We start from the raw sequence: 21,465 nt of genomic DNA, 5'->3' as shown, positions 1-21,465 counted from the left end.
CCCATTTATTGATATTCACACTCAAAGCTGTAGAATGCCAGGGAAGAAAGTTAAAAAACTTGCAGAACAAAATCTAACAACACACTTTTTCTTTTGGCCTCCTACAACTGTTTCATATTTTTTGTAGCTGTTTTAGGTTACCTCAGTGTATCAAATCTAAAACAAATCCTTATTATATTTAGGATAGATAGGTATATAAAAACAAGCTTTTTTGCGTACAAAATACTATGGTATGTTTTATACAACTACTGAATTTGACTCCTTGCATTTTTATTACTATGGTGTTGTGACTGAAATTAGAACACTGCAGGCACGGCAGGGATCACGCCAGCCCTGGTCTGTTCCACGCTGACTTGGTAAACATCACCCACACAACCTGTTAATGAGACAAAGCGGAGTTCATTACTTACCACAGTAACGGAGACCACCACCTCTCAAAGTTTTGGCAGTGTCCAGGAGAAGGAAAAGCAGGGTCAGAATTTATTGGGATAAAGGTTTTTTTAAGGTGGGTCTTTCAAAGTGAGGGGGCTTGATTAGGGTTGGGTAGGGATCACAGAACAAAAGTCTACGATTGGTGGAAAAAGCAAGGTGAGGATTTTTGAGCCCAGGGATTCATAGAATCCTAAGGGGTAAATCGCTGTTGATATTTTCCTTTGAAGAATTGATGGTCTTAGGTCTTTCAGGGAGTTCCTATAATGAACAATCAAACCATTGCCTGGAAAAAGAAATTCATGCTAATGGAGATGGGGTGGTACAAGGTCGTTTTTCTGTAGACAGTGTCGTGTGGTTTAGGTTCTCAGTATCCAGACTGACTGTTGTATCAATGGTTTCAATAATCAGGTCTACTCAGATAACTTACTCTGGTAATAGATGAACTGAAACATTTGATTTTTTTATCTGCTGCTTCTTTCTTAGTAGCAATTTGACATAAGACTTTTACATTTCAGCATTGCTTTGCAGTAATTTATTAGCTTATGATTTATTAGCGTATTCCTTGTGTTAGGGAAAATTTAAACAGGAAAATTTTCCAAACAAATGTCTACTAGCAGTCACCACGGGAACCCTGCAACAAATTCTGTAAACCCAGAGAGGGCAGCAGAGGGAAGCCGAATTCTGTGCATGATTATTTAAACAGCAACCATCATTTTGGACAATTCTTAAGAAGCAACTGAAGATGAAATCATGGGTCATGGGTACTTTCCAAGTGATGAAATGCTCTGAAGCAGGCAGGAAATTGCCATTGTTTAGAAGTTCCAGCTCTGTGTTCAGACCACTTGTCTCTTTCTCTTTAAGTTGGAAACAGAGAAATTGTGTGGGATCATTGTAAGCTCCATTTTAGATTCTTTCTTAACCCAGTTCCCACATAGGATATAAATTCTGTTAGATGCCTCTGACTTCCAGTTTCTCTTCCCAACATACGTCAGTAGTCACAGTTTCGGGAAGCACAGGAGGGTGCTCTGGGGCAGTGAGGCATCCTTAGCCAAAAAGGGTGTCTAGGGGTGAAGCTGGGAGGATGCTCTGAAACAAATGTGAACACTGTATTTACATTCAAATTAAAATGGAAACGTCTTATAGGTTATGTTACTGAAAGGTGTGTGCAGTGCATCTGCTGAGGTCTATTGTTTATTCATGCTGTAAATCCTTTGAAATGTGTTAAAATGCTTCCCACTCATTATAAAGCTCCTGCCACCCCTGGATTATGACTTTGATGTCACCAATCCTGCTTCAAAGGGTTCTTTCTGGGCTATTAATCACAGTTTAGCCTCTGAAGATATCGCCAGAGAAAACATTTGGACATCTTTGTGCTAGACTTGCTAAAAACTTTGAAATCTTGAGTGTCTTGCATATGCACAAATTGCATTTCCTTTCATTGACAACTTTTTATTTTGCTACAGAATCGAATGACATCGTAGGTAAAAAAAACAAACAAATCTTCAAGCACTTAGTTTGGGAGGCTAGGGATGGGAGAGGAGATTAAGGGTGGGTGGGTGGTGAGGGGAGAAGAGCTTCTGAACAGGCAGCTCAGCTTCTTCAAAGGCAAAAAGCATTGGGAATCAGAGTGGCCAAGACATGGAGGTTCAAAGTGGGGGTTGCCTTATCATTTTTTCTCCTCTTTCATGAGTTTTTTGACTGATCAGTGCTCACAGTAGCAAATTAGTAAGATTCCTTGGTATTCTCTTGCCTTCTGTTCTCTGTTTTGAGACCTGTGTGGGCAGACTATCATAACAAATAATAATAATATTAATATTATTAATAATAATCAATGCTGGCTAATATGAAGTGAGCACTTACCTTGAACAAGTCCCATGTTGACAGTGCTTATCGTGAATTACCCTCATTGAATGCCCATAACAACTCTCAGAATGAGGTAATACTGTCTTCATCTTATAGATAAGGAAACTTGGGCTCTGAGATACTAGCGAACTTGTTCACACCCCGGGCAAATGCAAAAGCCATCAGTCCCCAGGACTCAGTGCTACTGCCCATGCTCTCTATGTCCTCTGGTTCACTGCGTGGCGGGCTTTCTCCCTGTGTGCTGAGGGGCCCATACTGCCAGATCTGCTAATCAGTTTCTGTGTCTTAAACCTTCACAGTGGGGTTCTTTGTTGCCCAATTTCTCTTTTGGGAAAACTCCCAGCATCTTTTTTCTTGCTTATTCGTCTCTTTCAAAGACTGACAGTGCCCTAGTTGGAGATTGTTTTTTCTTATTGCGGTAAAAACACGTAACACGAAACCTACCCTCCTAACACATTTTTAAGTATATAGTACAATATCGTTCACTATACCCACATTGTTGTAGATCAGATCTCTAGAACTTTGTCATCTTGCATTACTGAAACTCTACCCATAGAACAGCAACTCCCCATTTCCCTGTCCTCGCAGCCCCTGGCAACCAACATTCTACTCTGTGCTTTTATGAGCTTATCTATTTTAGATACATCATAGAAGTGGAATCATGCAGTATTTGTCTGTGACTGACTTATTTCACTTAGCATAAGGTTCATCTGTGTTGTCTCAAATGGCAAGACATCCTTCTTTATAAGGCTGAATAATATTCCATTGTGCGCATATACCACATTTTCTGTATCCATTCATTATCTGATGAATATTTAGTTTTCAGTGCTTGGCTGTTGTGAATAATGCTGCAGTGAACATGGGAGGCACGTACCTCTTCACAATTCCGTTTCCAGTTGTTTTGGCTAAATACCCAGAAGTGGGATTGTTGGATCACATGGTATTCTATTTTTAATTTTTTCAAGAACCTCCACACTCTTTTCCATATTGGCTGCACCACTTTATATTCCCACTAGCAGTGAGTGCACCAAGATTCTAGTTTCTCCATATCCTTGCCAATACTTGTTATTTTCTCTTGTTATTGTTGTTGTTTTATATAATGACCATCCTAACAGTATAAAGTGATACCTCGTTGTGGTTTTGATACGCATTTCCCTGATTCTTAGTGATGTTGAGCATCTTTTATATAGCTGTTGGCCATTTTAATGTCCTCTTTGGAAAAATGCCTATTCAAGTCCTTTGCCCATTTTAATTTTTTTGTTCTTTTTATATTTTTTTCAAGATTTATTTATTTATTTTGGAGAGAGAGCGTGCATGTGCACACACAGGGAGGAAGGGCAGAGGGAGAGAGAGAATCCCAAGCAGACTCCGCACTGAGTGTGGAGCCCAACGTGGGGCTCAATCCCACAACCCTGAGATCATGCCCTGAGCTGAAGTCAAGAGTCAGACGCTTAACCAACTGAGCCAACCTTTGCCTATTTTTAAATCAGGTTATGTTATTTTATATTTTGCTGTACATTGTAGAAGTTCCATATAGATCTTGGAAATTAACCCCTTAGATGGTCTGCAAGTATTTTCTCCCTTCTGTAGGTTGCGTTTTCCCTCTGTTGATTGTTTCCTTTTCCTGTGCAGAAGCTTTTGATTTGATGTAAACCCACTTGTCTATTTTTGCTTTTATTGCCTGTGCTTTTGATATCCTATCCAAGAAATCACTGCTAAGATCAATGTTATGAAACTCCCCCTGTTTTTTTTCTAGGAGTTTTTTTAGTTTCAGGTCTTACATTTAAATCTTTAATCCAGTAGGAATTTAATTTTGTGCAAGATAGGGGTCCAGTTTCATTTTTTTGCATATGGATATCGAGTTTTCCAAATACAATTTGTTGAAGAGACCACCCTTTCCTCATTGTATAATCTTGATACACATCTTAAAGATTATTTGACCATATATGCATAGATTTATTTCTGGCTCTCCATTCTGTTCCATTGGTGTATATGTTTGTCCTTATACCAGGACAATACTCTTTTGATTACTGTTGCTTTATAATATATTTTGAAATCAGGAAGCGTGAAGCTTTCAGCTTTTCTTTTCCTTCTCAAGATCATTTGGAGCTTTGGATCCTTTGTGGTTCCAGATGAATTTTAGGGTTGTTTTTTATATTTCTGTGAAGATATCATTAGGATTTTGATGGGGATTACTTTGAATCTATAGATCTTTTTGGGTATCATGGACATTTTATCAATATTAGATATTTTCATCCATGAACACAGTAAAGGGTAGCAGAATATGCCACCCAAAAATATGCCACTTTGGCATAAAGATTATTTGAGCTGAAGGTAATTGAGAAGAAGTAGATATAAGAAAAGCTCCCTGCCCTCCCCGTTTACATAAAAGCAAGATATAAATTTGTAGAAGTACCCCCCCACACCCCTCTCTACTAGGAAGGACAGAAGTTAATCACCAGAGACAACTCTAGACCCTTATCAGCCCAGAGACAACACCAGAGGAATCTGTATAACAAAACTTTACTAACTTGCCCTTACCTTCCATTGGCTTCCTCATATATTTACTTTCCCATAATTTACTGCCCCTAAAAACTCAAAGATCTTTTGTCACTTACCTAGACATTTATTGTTCTTTGGTTAAGATGCTATGTGAGCCCAATTCTAACCACCCCTTGAGTTACTTAACACTAAGTATCAGCAAGTACAAGTCTTTTGCCTCCTTGGTTAAGTTTATTTCTAAGTATTTTATTCTTTTTGATGCTATTGTAAATAGTATTTTCTTAATTTCCTTTTCAAATTTTCATTGTTAGTGCATAGAAATGCAACTGATTTTTTGATGCTGATTTTATATCTTATAACGTTGCTGAATTGATTTATTAGTTCTAACAGCTTTTTCGGTAGCATCTTTAGGGTTTTCTATATATAAGATCATGCCACCTATGAACAGAGATCATTTTACTTCTTTCTTTATAATTTGGAAGTCTTTTATTTCTTTTTCTTGCCTAATTGCTTGAGCTTGACTGCTAGTTGAATACAAGTGGTGAGAGTGAGCATCCTTGCCCTGTTCCTGATCTTAGAGGAAAAAGCTTTTGATCTTTCACTGTTGAGTATGTTAGCTGTGGGCTTTTCATATATGTCCTTTTTATGTTGTGGCAATTTCCTTCTATTGCTAGTTTATTGAGTGAATTGGAGAGTTTTTTATTGTTTCCTTTTTGCTTATGAAACTAAGGTAGATTCAATTTGTATAATAAATTATAATTTATAAATTATTATAATTTGTTTATAATTTATATCATTAAAGTTTCAAAATTCAAATTCTTCCAAATTTTTCATACTCAGAGCAGATCATTTGGGAAATTAATAAAAATACAAGTACATAAAAGGAAAAATTACTCATAATACTATTTCTTAATTTTTCCTTCACTTTAACTTTTTTGTCTTTTTTGCTCAGGTAACTTGGCCCAGACAAGAGCCAGGATAATAGCAGCCTCAAGATCTTTGCCTCCCCATTTCAGTGCTGGGAGAGCCAAGGTGAGTAGCAGGTTTGTACTTAAAATAATGTGGACCATGGGGTGCTCCTGCCTTGGGGATAATCCTAGAGTAAGCAACTTTAGTTTATCTGGCCCACTGCCAGGGAAATCTGGTAAAGAGATGGAAGGCATTTAGGAAATCAGGGGTTAGGAAATTTGAAACAACATCATGGAATCCTTACAATGCTGTGTTATGAAAGAAAATGTTTCCTCTACCCTCTTAACTTTAGTTCTTGAGGGACTGAATTAAACTCAACCTGAAAGATTAACAGAAGAAAAAACAAATTTTAACTATATACATACAGGAACTCACTCAAAAAAGTGACTTAAGAGGGGGTTAGTTAGAATTTGAGGCTATATGCTATCTTAAAAGGGGATGAATGAGGTAGGAGGTCGGGGAGGAGGGCCCTTGTGGGAGAACAGATGACTTTTGGGAAAAACAAATGGTCCCTTAGGAGAATAGATGGGAGGTATGATAGTTTTATGACGGTGTCTGTTTAGGCAGTTTCTTATCCCAGTGCTCATTTCTCATCTCTGGTGATAGGAGTCAATCTTCCATGGCAGGCTGTGAAACTGCCAGGGAGGAGATTTATGACAGTGGGATGATTTTGAGAGGGCCTGTTTTCAGCCAGATAAGGGGAGTTCAGAAAAAGCCTCTTCTTGTAACTGTTGATTCTCAAATGTCTTCAACTCAAAATAATAGCTACGCCACTGTGGCATATTCTGGACCCCTTCATGTGATTCTCAGAAAGACCACTTAGGATACAGAACAATGACACTTGAAAGTAAAGTCTATCTAGAAGAGATAAAGCACTTTGCCTTGAGCCTGTCACCAACCTATGGAGGAGGATAACAGGGGCCAAATGGAGTCAGTAGGGAGGAAAGAAACCAAACCATTTCCTGTCATTCTTCTTTGCTCTCTGAAAAATGAGGGGTATACTTGTCTGTGCAAAGGGAATGTTAGAAGGGTTAATAAATATCCCACTGTAAAATATTTTTAACTGTCACATCCTTTCAGCTAATGTTTAGCAAGGATCTCAAGGACTGATTGGCTGGTTAATGTTCATTGTATATACTAACGCCAAAATCCAGTTATCTAAGGTGATGGAGTAATAGAATAAATAGATCACATCTCTGAATTTTCATATATTTTTATTTACATGGAATATTGTTTAATAAAGAATAATAAATTCAGCCACACGGAATACTGTTGAGTATTATCTCAAAATTGATACAAACATATATATGTATACTTAACTTTCTTTGAGAATGAAAGACTTACCTACATGTAATAGGGACTCAGATAATTTTTGTTAACAATAATTTTTATACCCACGTTGCTATTATAACTACATGTATTACTCTACTTTTCAGTCTTGTGAGTTTGTGGCAAGATATTAGGACTATATAACGTGGATTTTATGGGCCCCTAGAAGAGATTTACATTGGAGTTTCATTGGTTCTAAGAGCCTCTTGATATTATTACATGTAAAATTTTGTAAATCCAGTTGATTCTTATTCTTCATGAAATTATGTTCTGTAAAGTTGCTGTGAACACTGAATCAGCAAATACTGAAGCATTGCTCCTAGGGGAAATACGTGGTTAGGTTCCTGGTAGCTTCTGCTCACAACCTTATTGGCAACCAGTTAGTACATAATCTTGTTTCATGTGTGTTTCTACTTAAAGGCACATCATTTAATATATATTTCTTATAAATAATTATATGCAGTATTTCTTTGTATCAAATAATGTTTTAGTTTTTAAAAGATTTATTCATTTATTTGAGAGAAAGAGAGAGAACTAGAGCAAGAGCAAATGCGAGCAGGGAGGGGGCAGAGGGAGAGGGAGAAAGTCTCTAGCAGATTCCCCTCTGAGCGTGGAGCCCAGTGCAGGTCTCGATCTCAGGATCTGAGATCATGACCTGAGCCAAAACCAAGAGTTGGACGCTTAACCGACTCAGTCACCCAGGAGCCCCTAAAATAATATTTTAATTACAGTATTTGTGTCATTGAATTCAAGGCCAACAGCACTATAACTCATGCCTGAATGAAGCTTATCTAATGCACATATGTTCTCCAAGAGGTATTTAATAGCCTTCTTACACTTAGGAACACTAGACAGTACTCCAGCACTATGCTTGGGGGCTATTATAAACAGTGAAATCACTAGCCAAAAGTACAAAAACACAAAACACATGGCACTTCAATAAGCCTGGAAAAGGACACTTGCATATAGCATGAGAGCTAAAACAGGAAGGCAGAGCATCACCTGTTCAACCTGAGCTGGAAACACGTACATCAGGGGATCAAAGTTTTCACCACTCTGTATGTCTGTGAATAATCATGAAAGCATGGTAGGCACTGATTTGGGGGTTAAAAATGAATTTTAGAAAGTGGCACATTCACAAATATATAATCCACGAAGAATGAGGATCAGCTATATTTGTTTTTTTTGGAGTCATTGGCTCCCACTAGATTCTGAAAGAGATCATGACGCAAAAAGATTAAAGACTCCTGTGTAATATTCTCTATCAGCCCCCATTACGGTCTTTTCCTCAATTTGATTTTGTGGCTATTGGATTCTGCCAGGACCCTGTTCCCCTGTCTCCCACATCCAGAATATCAGCACAGTGTTACCTCTCTCTACACTGCCTCCTGTTGTTCAGACCTTGCCTATGTGACAATGTGCCCTCTAGTATGAGGCATATATTTACATCATTACCATAATAATGTGTATCAGTGAGATGAAAATGACTCGTGATTTGTTTTCATTTGGAAGAGAGATGAGTTGAAAGTTGTAGTTAAGGCACTAGAAAATAAGCGTCACAACAACAATAAAAAAGCAGTTTTTCTCTGCCTTATCCAAGGTCAAATAACACAGGTGGTCTGTTAGAAAGCTGGCTCCCAACACATTCTGCACCACCATACTATGACACATGGATGGTGTCAAGGAAAAGTTTTGCTTTTCCATTGAGGGCTGTGGAGCCTCTGAGAGGAGTGACGCTGTAGGGCTTTTTTCCTTAAGGGGTGGATGGATCACTTGATAGCAGTAAAAATTCTTGACAAAAGATGTTGTCAGGAAGATGAATATAAGCACCTCTGAGGTTTCAGGATGCAAATAGTGGGCACTTACTGAGACCAGGAAAAAAATCTTTCAGTTTTTCATTTATTGCTGAAATCTAGATGGTTTATGAGACTTCTTGGAATCTATGTCTTTGTCATAAAGTAAATTTTGTTGACAGATGAGGCAAGTCTTTTTAATAATACCATGCTTTCAGACCCATATTATAAGTTATATCAAATCACATAGAAAGGCAGTATATAATGTTTAAGAAGCATACGCAAACAATGAATCATGGAACACTACATCAAAAACTAATGATGTAATGTATGGTGATTACTGTAATAAAATTAAAAAAAAAAGTAAGGTTTTGGAATCAGACAGAACTGGGTTCAGAGGTGCGCATAGCCAATTACTAGCTGCAAGACTCTGGAAAATTTCCCTAAAATCTCTGAGCCTTAACCTCCTCATATGTACAATAAGAATAATAATAGTACTTACCTCATAGGGTCATTTTGAGACCTTACTGGCATAATAGAGGCAAAGTGGTTATTACAATGATTTTTACTTGGGAACAGTAGATGTTTTATTATTCATGTTTTGATAACCATCTGAAACTCCATGTGTGGAGGCCATGCGTATACTGAAGCTTGCTCATTTCCTGTGGACTTGGAGTCTGTATTACAATTTTAAAGCTTGCTCAGGACTACTTTGAACACTAACCAGCGCCTCTCACAAGGAATTGGGCAGGACATTTGTCGTGTGGGCAGAAAGCCGACTTGCTCAGCTCCAGCTGACTTATATCATGGTATAATTTGGCATTGGAGGAGAAAGGATACTGGGTTAGACAGACAGTGGTTTGATCCAGAATATTGGTTCTACTGATCATTTTGAAATTGGTTTCATTGGAAGTATTTTCTCTGCCAATAAGTAAAAAGATCTCCTTGCTGTGTTGCATGGGTGCTAGTACTTGCCATCTGCCATTGAAGAAAACCCTGCATCTTTGACATTCATCGCTAAACTAAAATTAAGTTAAGCATGGCAATAATGGAAGGGGAACGGATGCACTTCTTGCATGTGTACAAAGCAGTTGCTTTTACTAACCAGTTTTCCTAATAAGGAAAACAGAGCTTTTGAGAAGTTGAATAACAAGTCCAAGTGCACAGAGATAGTAAGTGGAGGAGCTAGGATTTGAACCAGGTATGTCCAGTTCCAAAACTCTGTGTTCTATAGCATATATCCTCTAAGCCCAGGGAAGCTTTTCTAGTGTCTTTTTCCCCTATCTGAGGTAAAAGCTTTTAAGATCCTCTGGGGAAGACCGTTTCTTGTGAATTCTCTATCTTTGAGAAGAACTATATGCTAGATGATATCCCTAATGTAAATTAGCTCAGGATGACAAACTTTTAGGTCAGACAACAACCTTCACTTCTTTTTTTTTTTTTTAAAGATTTTATTTATTTATTTGCGAGAGAGAGAATGAGAGACAGAGAGCACGAGAGGGAGGAGGGTCAGAGGGAGAAGCAGACTCCCCGCTGAGCAGGGAGCCCGATGCGGGACTCGATCCCGGGACTCCAGGATCATGACCTGAGCCGAAGGCAGTCGCTTAACCGACTGAGCCACCCAGGCGCCCAACCTTCACTTCTGCTTTGGTTTGGATTTGGGGGGAGTTCCTTAGAGTTCCTGGTAGACCTGGTACAGACAGAGCTGAGGTTTGTGCCTAGTTTCCTAGTTTGAAGGACCAAGAGACTCTACTTCTGCTATGTCCCTTGTCCAAAATTCCCTCTTTCAGATCCACTCCATGTTCAGAACCTTGTGACTATACAAGAAGTCCTTGACCAAAACAAGACCTTTCCAAATTCTTAAATTAGAAAATACCTCAATAGCATGTTATTTATTCTTTAAAATGCAGTACTAAATATATAGGTAATAAACTGTGGACAAGCATTAGCACTTCCAGGCTGTATGTAATACCAAATAGGTTTTTACTTCTTCCCAAGAGTTACTCTGTATGTGAGTAGAAGGACAGAACTTGGTCATGGTGGGTGGTTAGATAGGGGAGTCGATCAGCTTTGTAACTTTTGGAGTGCAAATTAGTGCTTCATTCTTTATTTTTCCAGTTTGCTGCAGAGGACAAGTAGTGATTTTGAAAACAGTACTTATTGTACCTTTTAAATTATGTCTCAGCACAATTTCTATCAAGGGTTTTCTGATCACTAAACTGTTAAATTCTCAAATGCCAAGGGCCCATTGTATGTCCTGAGGGAAGCTAACAGGTAAATCCTCCTAATAGAGAAATATGGATGAATTTTTAAGCTGCCCTTTTACTGTGCCCTAGAGTCTGAAGGGCTGGCACTCACTGACTAGTTTGAATAAAAAGGGAGGGAAATGAGGGAGGAAAAGCAAAGTTCAAAGTAAGACAGGTTCTTCAGGGAGGATCTCTGAATAAAAGGAAGTGGTGGAGAAATTCCCAAGTTTAGAAAATGTGTGTGTGTGTGTATAAAGGTCAAGTTGGGGGGAAAGAAAGTAAGGAGAAAAAAAGTTCAGGAAAACTTAGAATTTACAATTTGGCGGAAGGCCGACCCTAGCCAAGATCCTCTTTCCTTCAGTCCTCCTTTGCTGGCCCCAAAACTCACCAGCTCTGAGAGCCATCCTCCAAACAGAGATGCGATGGGCGAAGAGGACCTTCAGTGGGTCCTGGCAGATGCCTGTGGGGAGAGTGCAATACAGTCTCTGCAGGTGGGGCGGGTGGTGATGTCTGTTTTTCCCTTTTCTATATTAGAACAGCCTTCCTGCTCAACACCAAGCTTTCATTTCCTCCTTTCTCATTAAAAAAATAAAAAAGTCAAACCTAGAGGCAGTTGTACCATAGCTTCAGCTGCATGTAAATGAACTGATGGCTTTGGGAACGCATCCAACATGCAGCCTAGAAAAGGAAGCTGCACTGCCCCCTGACATCGCTTCACGCAGGGATAGCCTCATATTCCTGCTCACTATTTGGGTTGCTTCTCTAATTTTTGAAAACTTAGCTCCCCATTTATTCCCTTTCTTAAACAAACCTGTATTCTTTAAGCCAATTGAAGCATTTCCTTCCATTTTGCACAGTCTCCTAAATACCCCTTGAGGAAGGCTTCATTATTTGCCCCTACCCTCATGCCCTCCCCCCTTGTAGCACCCACTTTGCACTTTTACTGAATGAGGCTGCAGACATCCTCACCCTACGGGGAGGTGGCCGCCTGGACAGCAGTCCACCAAGCAGAACACACTTGCTGACAGCAGCATCTTCCAGTTCAAACATTCCTGCCTCATCCCCTTGCCACCTGTTCCGAGCAGATGGGAGGCTGCCACGGCAGAGGCTGGTGCTAAAATGCCTCTCGTGCACTTTGCAAACCAAATAGCTTGTATGTGCAGGAGCAGTGTTTTTATTGTTGAGGTACAGTAACAAAACAGGCTGTTTCCTACAATTGTTTTCATTCATAAATTTCTTCCAGTCAGCCTAGGTAGTTGGGATAGATGATTGCGAACAGGTGTATCTCAAGCTCTGATCTACAGTGAGCACGTGGGAACTGTGGGATGTGGGAGGGTGGCAGGAAGGTGACTGGAGCTCATCTAATTCCCTGTGGTCCAACCTGGGCTTTGAGCCCATGTCTTTATAATCACCCAGCCTCATGGGTCGTTGCCCACTTTTCTTTTAAGAAATACTTTGGTCTCATGCGACCTTATTGGAGAACTTAACAGGGGCCCATTAGAACATCAAGAAAAATAGAAATAATAGTGATGGGTATTTATACCGAGACCATATGGTACTTTGCAGAGGGTGATCCATTCTCAAGTGGGTAGAACAGTGCAAATTCTATTTTTCTTTTATATGTCTTAAAACTTCTCCCACAGTATTCACTATCATGTTCTAAACATCAAGGTCCCTCAGGTATTTAACCAAAAAGCCTTTCAGATTTTGGAAAAGCCAGAAAATGTCTATATCCTTAAACTACTTCCCTCTACCTCTGCTCCAGGTGGACACTCTGGAGGTGATACGACATCCAGAAGAAACCACCAACATGAAGAGGCAGACCATGGCTTCTTACTTCCGGGTACGGAGTCTTTTTGATCTCTATTCTGCCTGTTTCCAAAAAAGACTCCCAACCCTTCCCATGAGAGGCCCAGATATGATGGAATCACTGAAATAAGAGCAAAGCACAAGAGTCAGTTAAGAAAGGTGGGAGTGTGGGGAGAGAAAAATTATAGTGGGGAACCTACCTCTAAGTATAATGTACTCTGATTTCAGAAAGATCAGATGAAATCCCATGTGGTCTCCAGAGGGGGCCCTCTCTGTCACTGGCACATAGCTCTGTCCATTCAATGTGCTGATTCTATTAGCATTTGAGCTGCTCCTTGACCTTAAAGCTACTGGAACCAGCCACTTTTCCAGCATATTTACTGAGAAATAAAATAGTTAATAAAATTCCAGAAGGTGGCTTATTAAGTTCAGATCCTGAGGGAATCTGTCTTAGTTTTAACTTTATTTTCCTAGATCAAATTGACCCATTGCCAGACCCAATTATTTCCCATCTCTGCTGCCCCAATTCTTGATATTTCAGCTAGTAAAATGACTCCTTTGAGTAAAAACATTGTACCTAGAAGGGCTCTGTTAAATGCACATTATATAGGAAAGATAAGATGCAGACACTTTGTACCAATTCGCACAGATTTGTTTATCTTCAAATTATAAAGCACTAGGGTTGGAAGCCCCTTAGAGATCATGTACCCCTGGGAGCTAAGGTCTAGGCAGCTCTGTGGTGGAGATGCTAAAAGGCCAAAGATGGAATTACTGATCTCAGGTTGTAAGGTGAGGTTGCAGTAGGAAGGGCTCAGCAGGGATGGGAGGTCAAGTGGTCATGAGCTAGGGTTGCTGAGGCAGGCTGAAGGACAGGACCTTGGAGCCAGCACCATGGGTGGAAGGCTCCATGGAAAGCTAGCAGGTTCAAGAAGGATCCAAAGCCAAGAAATCTGACCTAGTCAGCTGTACTTCAGAAGTAGACTAAAATTGGGCTCAGAGGGGTATGAATTGGGCCCAGAGGCCTTTGAGTCCAGCACTCCATCCATGTGGTGATTCTTGCTACAACTTCTCTAACAGGTGAATATTCAGCTCCTGCTTCATCACTCTCATGGTTGGACATTTCTAATTGCCATTTATTTCTTATCTTGAGACCTACCCTGGTCCTGTCCCCTTTAGTGGCTGTATCCTCCTAGTGTCGTAGGGTGTGTGTGTGTGTGTGTGTGTGTGCGTGCGCGTGTGTGTCCCCATCCCATGGGATTTGGAGGCTCTGAACAACCCTGTGAGATCATCTTCAGGATCCTAGAGTCCCTCTCTCAGAAGAAGCCATCTTTGCCTTATGATTTTTCAGAAATATATCCATGACAATCAGTTTGGTGTTCCCCAAATGTTAATTCTGAGAAACAGAATATAGCAGCAAGCTAGGTAATACCATTTTCGATCACTAGGAGGTGTGATTATGAAATAATGGGACTGATTTCCTGTGTGGCTTGTAATTGCCCCTGAAGGTGTGTCCACAGAGATGTTCCAAAGGTGGACACCCCTGAGGAGCAACTGAGGCTGTCCCCACACAAGCAGTGCTCTGCTTTTCCACGTGCCCTCTTTCTGTGAGAGCTCCCTGCCAGCCACTTGACGGATGTTAGTTGATCTTCATGATAGTCTCCTTTTCTCCAGTTTTCTTGTGTTCTTTGCCCTTTTTCTGTTTCTTGTTTCTCTTCTGCTTCATTACCAGTGATATTGGTAGGATTTGCTTAGACTTTCTGATGGTTCTTAGGCTAAAGAAGCAACTGGCCCCTTTCCTAAAAGCTAGACCTTTTAAATTACAGGTACAGTTTATAGAGTACTGCGTTAGAATACCACACAAGCTGGTTCTGGCAATGGAGTTACTGGGTGACCCAAGCATGTTCTTCGACAGCTAAGTTTCTGCCTCATAGGGATATTGCTTGGCACTCGGTGATATTTATTTATTTTTTAAAGATTCATCTATTTGATTTCTTTCTTTATTTTTTAAATATTTATTTATTTGAGAGAGAGAGAGCGTGAGCTGGGGGGAGGGACAGAAGAAGAGGGAGAGAAGAAAATCTCAAGCAGACTCCCTGCTGAGTGAGGAGCCTGCTCTAGGCTCAATCCCACGACCCTGAGATCATGACCTGAGCCGAAATCAAGAGTTGGATGCTTAACCGAATGAGCCACCTAAATGCCCCTCATCTGTTCATTTTGAGAGAGAGAGAGAGAGTGCAAGTAGGAGGGAGGGTCAGAAGAAGAGAATCTCAAGCAGACACCTGGCTGAGCAGGGAGCCTGACGCAGGGCTCATTCCCATGACGCTGACATCATGACCTGAGCTGAAATCAAGAGTAGAACACTCGACCAGCTAAGCCACCCAGGCGCCCTGGCACTAGGTGATGTTTAAAGAGTGCTTTTGAATCCACAGGCAGCTATAAGTACTCATCAGAAGCTATATTATCACCCCCTATTGCTGGTTTCTTTTTCGGCCTTATAAAGGTGTGTGAGTTGTTTACGAGCCAACAAACTGCTCTAAAGGTCCCTGTGGGCCTATGTTGTAATTATCCACTATGTTGGGGTGCCTGGGTGGCTCAGTCGTTAAGCGTCTGCCTTCGACTCAGGTCATGATCCCAGGGTCCTGGGATCCAGCCCCGCGTCGGGCTCCCTGCTCGGTGGGAGGCCTGCTTCTCCCTCTCCCACTCCCCCCTGCTGTGTTCCCCCTCTCACTGTGTCTCTCGCTGTCAAATAAATAAATAAAATCTTAAAAAAAAAAAAAAATTATCCACTATGTTTGTGGTAACCTCATTTCACGTGTATTTTTTCCCCTGGTAGTATTCTCTGATGGATCTGCTCTCCAAAATGGTGGTCGGACAGCCCCACTTTGTGCGCTGCATTAAACCCAATGATGACCGAGAGGCCCTGAAGTTCTCCCGAGAGAGTGTGCTGGCCCAGCTCCGCTCTACAGGGATCCTGGAGACAGTCAGCATCCGCAGGCAGGGGTATTCCCACCGCATCCTCTTTGAAGAGTTTGTGAAAAGGTCAGGCCAGAATCTTGGGAAATACATTATGTTAAATATAATTGTCCTGTGGCTCTCCCTGTCCCCTGGGACTGCTCCTCCTGCTTGTTTGCCTCCTAACATTTAATTGGCTAGTTACCAGCTACCATTTACTTGCTTAAATGTTGCATTTTTATTGTGCTGCAACTAAATTGCAGTGCTCTGAAGGACAGAGTAAGCACCCTTCTGATGACTTTTAAAAAATAAAAACTTCCATAGATATATAAGTTACATATATCCTTAGATTTCAGAGCCTCCAGATACTTAATTGATATGATGAAAGTGTTCCTCCATAAGTGGGTTGAGATTCCAGTGGATGTGAATACACCCAGGCACCCAAATCCTCTCTCAGGCTAAAACAATGGCATGATGTAATAGGATAGCTAACATTTACATAGCACCTAGAATGTCCTAGATGTATAATCTCATTTGATCCATAGAACAACCCTGTAAGCTAGGCTGTATTATTATTCCCATTTTACAGATGAAGAAATTGAGGCACAGAAAGAAACATAAGTGACTTTCCCAAGGTCCCATGCTAGTAAGTGGTAGAGCAGAAATTTGAACCCACGCAGTCTTCAGCATCTACACTTTTAATTTCCTCTGTCCATGGAATTCAGTGTTTATTGAAATAAATTGTTTTAGAGCTTTTTAGACCCAGAAGTTGACTTTATCTAGGAGTGAGAACATACTATTTTCTATACAATGGCCAGAGGGATGCATTGTGTAGCATGTGACTATGGGTGGAATTTTTACAAAACTTTGTAAAATGTGAGGAAATAGAGGGTAACAATAACAAAAAGCCACCTGTGAGATACACTGCTATCTGAGGACATCCAGAGAAGAAAATTAAACCCATTATAAAATCTGCACCCCATCAGCCATCTTTAGTTTCTTTTTACCTCCTTTCTGAAACTTATGCTCAAGGTCATTTTTCCAACTTTTTCTCCGGGAAGAATGGATTCCAATATGGTATCCTGCTTCATCGAGTCTTCCAATGCCATTACATTCCATGGAGAAGAAAGGCAAAGAAATGTCCTTACAGTGAGAGTTTTTTAATTAAAAAATAACAAAATGGCTTTTAAAAAAGAAGTGTCTTTGAGCTCCTTTTTCCTCTTAAATTTGGAGGTCGAACAAGAAAAACTATTTTAGCACATGAATGTGACTAGTCAAGTATTTTTAGCCACTAAGTGTGGAATACATAAAAATATTTAAGAAAACAGGTCAAATGCTAAACAGATTGGCACTTCTTTGTTTGTAATCAGAAAGCCATTAGGCAAGTATGAACAAGAATTTCAAAACGTCAGTAAATCCGAAGGTATCAAAGATTTCTGAGCCAGCAAGTTAATTGGTATTTTGATCCTTTTCAGCAATTTAACAACAAAATAGATGAGTTAGCAGTTTTCTTCCTTGATGTTATTCAACAAATAGGTGCGCCTCTTATCTTCCTGTTTGGGAGTGCTGTTTTGTAAACTCTTAGCGGAAATAGGCAGACAGAACAATCAAAGGCAGGGAACAGAGTCATTCAGGGTTTATCGGGTAGAGGTAAATAAAAGATAAAGACTTGTTTTATGTTACTCTTTACCTTTTTGTAGGCATTTGGGACTGAATCCTGAAAGACAGCATTTGGGGGATTATGTTATCGGGTTCCAGAATGGGGAAGTGTTTCCCCAAGTCACCCAAACCTAAAATACCTCCTCACCCCATCATCTTTGAATTTTTTGGCAAAATGGCTTGGAAGTGCCCATCCTATTTTCTATTCATGGAGCCTTGGGGGAGAGAGATTGTTCCTAACACCTTCTCATCCATGGGGCCATGTGGGTTGGAAGTATTTATCTATTCTCACATAGGCATGAAAGAAGTCACCTGGCAGTGACTTGAGCTGAAGCCTCCCTAAGTCATACTGTTGAGGGACATCACAGAAAACGATTGAATATTCATTGGCTTCATGGTCACTGGGCTCTGAAGCATGGTCAGCAGAAAGTCTCTACTGGGGCAAACACATAGGACAGCACTTGTTGGGATGTGTTCTGGCAAATGTCTATAAAATAGGACTGCACATTCAGTTCAAAGTCTTATCATTTGTTTATTAAACTATTGCAGTAAACAGTGCTATTTAGTAATGAGATCAGGGTTCTAATCTACTTTTGGATATAGTATTTGGCAAGTTACTTGACATTTCCTTATCTGCATGAGAAGGCAGGATTACACAGAACCCACATCCTGAAGATATTCAGGGATTGCATGCAGATTCGTTGGCCTTACTTGGCTTCTGAGTCTTCCAGAAGGGCCCACTTCCCACAGTCAAGCTCACAGGAGGGAGAACTATATCTCCCAGGACGCATTTCATAACAGTTGTTAAATCAGTATCTGTTAAACAGAATAACATTTATTCCCCTGACCCAGGACATCACAGTTTTGTACCCCATGATGAAGGGAATTTCCACCTTAGAAAGATTACTTGTCTTTCACGTGGAATTTTGTATACTATAGTCCCAGGACTATTTGAGATCTCCCTAATGTACATAACACCTTAAATTTTCTTTAAGATCTTCCCTTTCAATAGTTTATTATTTCTCGTTATTCTCTTCCTGTGTTTTCCCTTTGTAATTAAAATGAAATGACTGAAGTATTGTAAACTTGTAGAATTCCCTGGCAGTGACAGAAAAAGTGTACAATTAATCCATAGAAGAGTTTGAGTCTAAATGTGTGATTTAATGGAATAGATACTAGTTTTTCATAATCATTGAGGGTGGGTGTAATCCTCTCAGCAGCTGCAGAAACAAACACATTATTTCCAACAAACCATGCTGTTATTCAAAGTATTTTTTATTTGGAGCTTCTTTCAGAACTAAGCACACAATTATTTTATTTGACTTCTGGGAACACCCAGTATGACCACCTTTTCTATTAGACTTGACTCTGAATTAATTTCAGCAATATCTGAAAACTAACACATGTACATGACAAAAATTTACCAACTTTGAGGCTTTTATTTATTTATTTTTAAGGATTTTATTATTTGAGAGAGGGCACATCAACGTGTGCAAGAGACAGGGAGAGAGCACAGAGGGAGAGGGATAAGTAGACTCAGAGAGCCTGATATGGGGCTTGATCCCAGAACCTGGGATCATGACCTGAGCCGAAGGCAGACGCTTAAGACTGAGCCACATAGGTGCCCAACTTTGAGGCTTTTAAATGGAAGTCCAGATATAGATCCTAAAAATAAGTCCTTGAAACGTCTGTGGCAAAGAGAGCATGTAATGTCCCAAGGAGTTGGGGAATGAGTGATCTTTAAAAGGAACCACATTTATTAGGACTTTTATACTGGTTCTGGTGTGACCTTTTTGTTAATGAGTTACCTGATTTTCTACCACCTTCCAAAGAGTAACAGAATCGCTAGCAGCTATAGAGAAGCCTTGTGAATGCCAAGGATTATGGACACAATTGTTGCTTCTGAACATTTGTGAAGAATCACAGTGCCTTGGTGAGAACTGTCTCATAAAAAGTCATTTATATACTGCTGCCTTTATGAATGTCTCCATATGTCTGATATGTCTCCATATGCCTGGCACAGAGTAGGTACTCAAAAAATGTGGAACAAATAATTCTAAACCCAATGATGCTGAAGGCAAGAATGTGCCTCCTCTGTGTTCTCAGCACCTTGTATGGAACTTGCCATATAGCTAGGTTCTCATTACACGTATTCTCTTGATAACAGGGAGGATATATTCATGGCCAGGAGCTAAGAAGCCTTGTAGGTGAGTGGCTAATGAGCATGTATATCTACCTCTTGGTTTCGTCCAGGGACCATGCTGGAAAAACCCTGAAGGAGTACAAAATTAAGGGTCAAATTCCCCAAATACGAAAGACTTAAAAATCAAGGTCAACTATAAAATGTCTGGATGTCTAGACTTACTCTAGACCCTCCACTGGCAAGAATATCTGGGTCTCAAAGGATTGCTCTAGAATCCAAGAAAGTCAATTTGTCAACTCTGGAGATGCCCTCAGTGAGGAGTTTTGTGTGTCTTTCCCCTTAGAGTATAAATAAATAAAAGTGGTAAAGTAAAAAAAAATGCCAAGAATAAAGTACCTTTGTTGAGGGGATGAATTACAAAAGAACATATGACACAGAACATCCTAAACATTTATTCTCTCCTTTTGATTACTTCTTGCTGTACTTTTCAGAATATTAATGGTAATCTCTCAACTGAATTTTTGCCTAGCCTCAAATGTGTCTTTCCAACTCCAGCCTGTTTACTAGACATTCCTTACACTGCCACTAGTTATGTTTCTAAAAATATAATCATGTCTTTCTTGTGAATAAAATTCTGTGCCCACTCCTCATTGCCTACAGGATAACATCCAAAGCCTTTAGCTCGGTAGGTAAGGCTTTCTGTAACAAGCACCAGCCAGCCATTCTCATTTTTTCCCCACCGTTCTCTCTCACATACCTTAGGCTGTTGTCACTCTAACCTTGGACCCTCCAGGCCCATGCACAAGGTTGGCCTTTACACCTCCTCTTTTCTCTGGTGGAAAGTCTCTACTTGGTCCCTCTTCCCCACCTCCCAATCTCTAGCCCAGTAGCCTTCCCTCTGAAGCCTGCCCAAGCTCTGCAGAGCTGCCTGGTAGTTGCTCCATCCTCTGTCCCACATCTGGATGCTGATATCTCTTAGAACATATACTTTTATTTTTATCCAAACATGTCCATCTATCCCATTAGACTGTAAGCTTCTGTGGCGATGGGGTGGACCTCACTCGTTTGTTTACTTCTGGCATCTTGCCTGGTATAATGCATGTTCCATGATGTATGTTTAGTGTTTCCCAAATGAGGGAATGTGTATCAGTCAGGAATGCATTTGACTGTGAATAACAAACATATTTAGTGCTTGAACCAGGGTTTCTCAATCTCAGCACTGCTGACATATTGAACCGGATGATTCTTTGTTGTGGAAGACTATGCCTGTGCCTATTAGAAGGTAGAATGTATAATAGCATCCCTGGCTTCTACCTATTAAGATGCCAGTAACCTCCTCACCACCCCTGAGTCATGACAATAAAAAAATGTCTCCAGATATTCCCAAATGCCCCCTGGGGACCAAATATCCCAAATTGAAAACGAGTGGCAAATAGGTTTGTTTGTTTCTCACAAAAAGAAATTAAGAGGTAAGCTACTTTTAATATTAGTTCAGGTATGTCACCAGGGACCTGAATATGCCTTCTGACCTCCTTTCATTCCTTTTTACCATCTTTACTATGTGGGTTGGCTTATAGTTTCATGGTCACAAGGGGGCTGCTGCCTCTCCAGACATCACGTCTATATTTAAAGAAAGAAAGGGGCAAGATGAATGACTAAGCCAACCATATTTGTCCCACCCTTTATTAGGAAGGAAAATATTTTCCCAGAAGTCATTTCACATCTCATTGGCCTGAACAGAGTCATGTAATCATTCCTAGCTACAGAG

General features: G+C 40.2%; 1 protein-coding gene across 1 annotated transcript in view; it reads left to right on the top strand.

Moving 5' to 3' along the window:
• The window catches only part of MYO3B (myosin IIIB), a 394,690-nt gene that overhangs the window by 210,086 nt on the left and 163,139 nt on the right, over nt 1-21,465 (top strand). The window contains exons 23-25 of the mRNA XM_035008358.1: nt 5,750-5,829; nt 12,900-12,977; nt 15,777-15,982. Of these exons, the coding sequence (XP_034864249.1) occupies nt 5,750-5,829; nt 12,900-12,977; nt 15,777-15,982 (364 nt within the window). The remainder of the gene's footprint in view (nt 1-5,749; nt 5,830-12,899; nt 12,978-15,776; nt 15,983-21,465) is intronic.

This window comes from Mirounga leonina, unplaced genomic scaffold (assembly GCF_011800145.1).
Source record: "Mirounga leonina isolate KUSES-001 unplaced genomic scaffold, KU_Mleo_1.0 Mir_151, whole genome shotgun sequence".
In the NCBI taxonomy this organism is placed as follows: domain Eukaryota; kingdom Metazoa; phylum Chordata; class Mammalia; order Carnivora; family Phocidae; genus Mirounga; species Mirounga leonina.
This window is presented reverse-complemented; position numbering and strand designations above follow the sequence as displayed.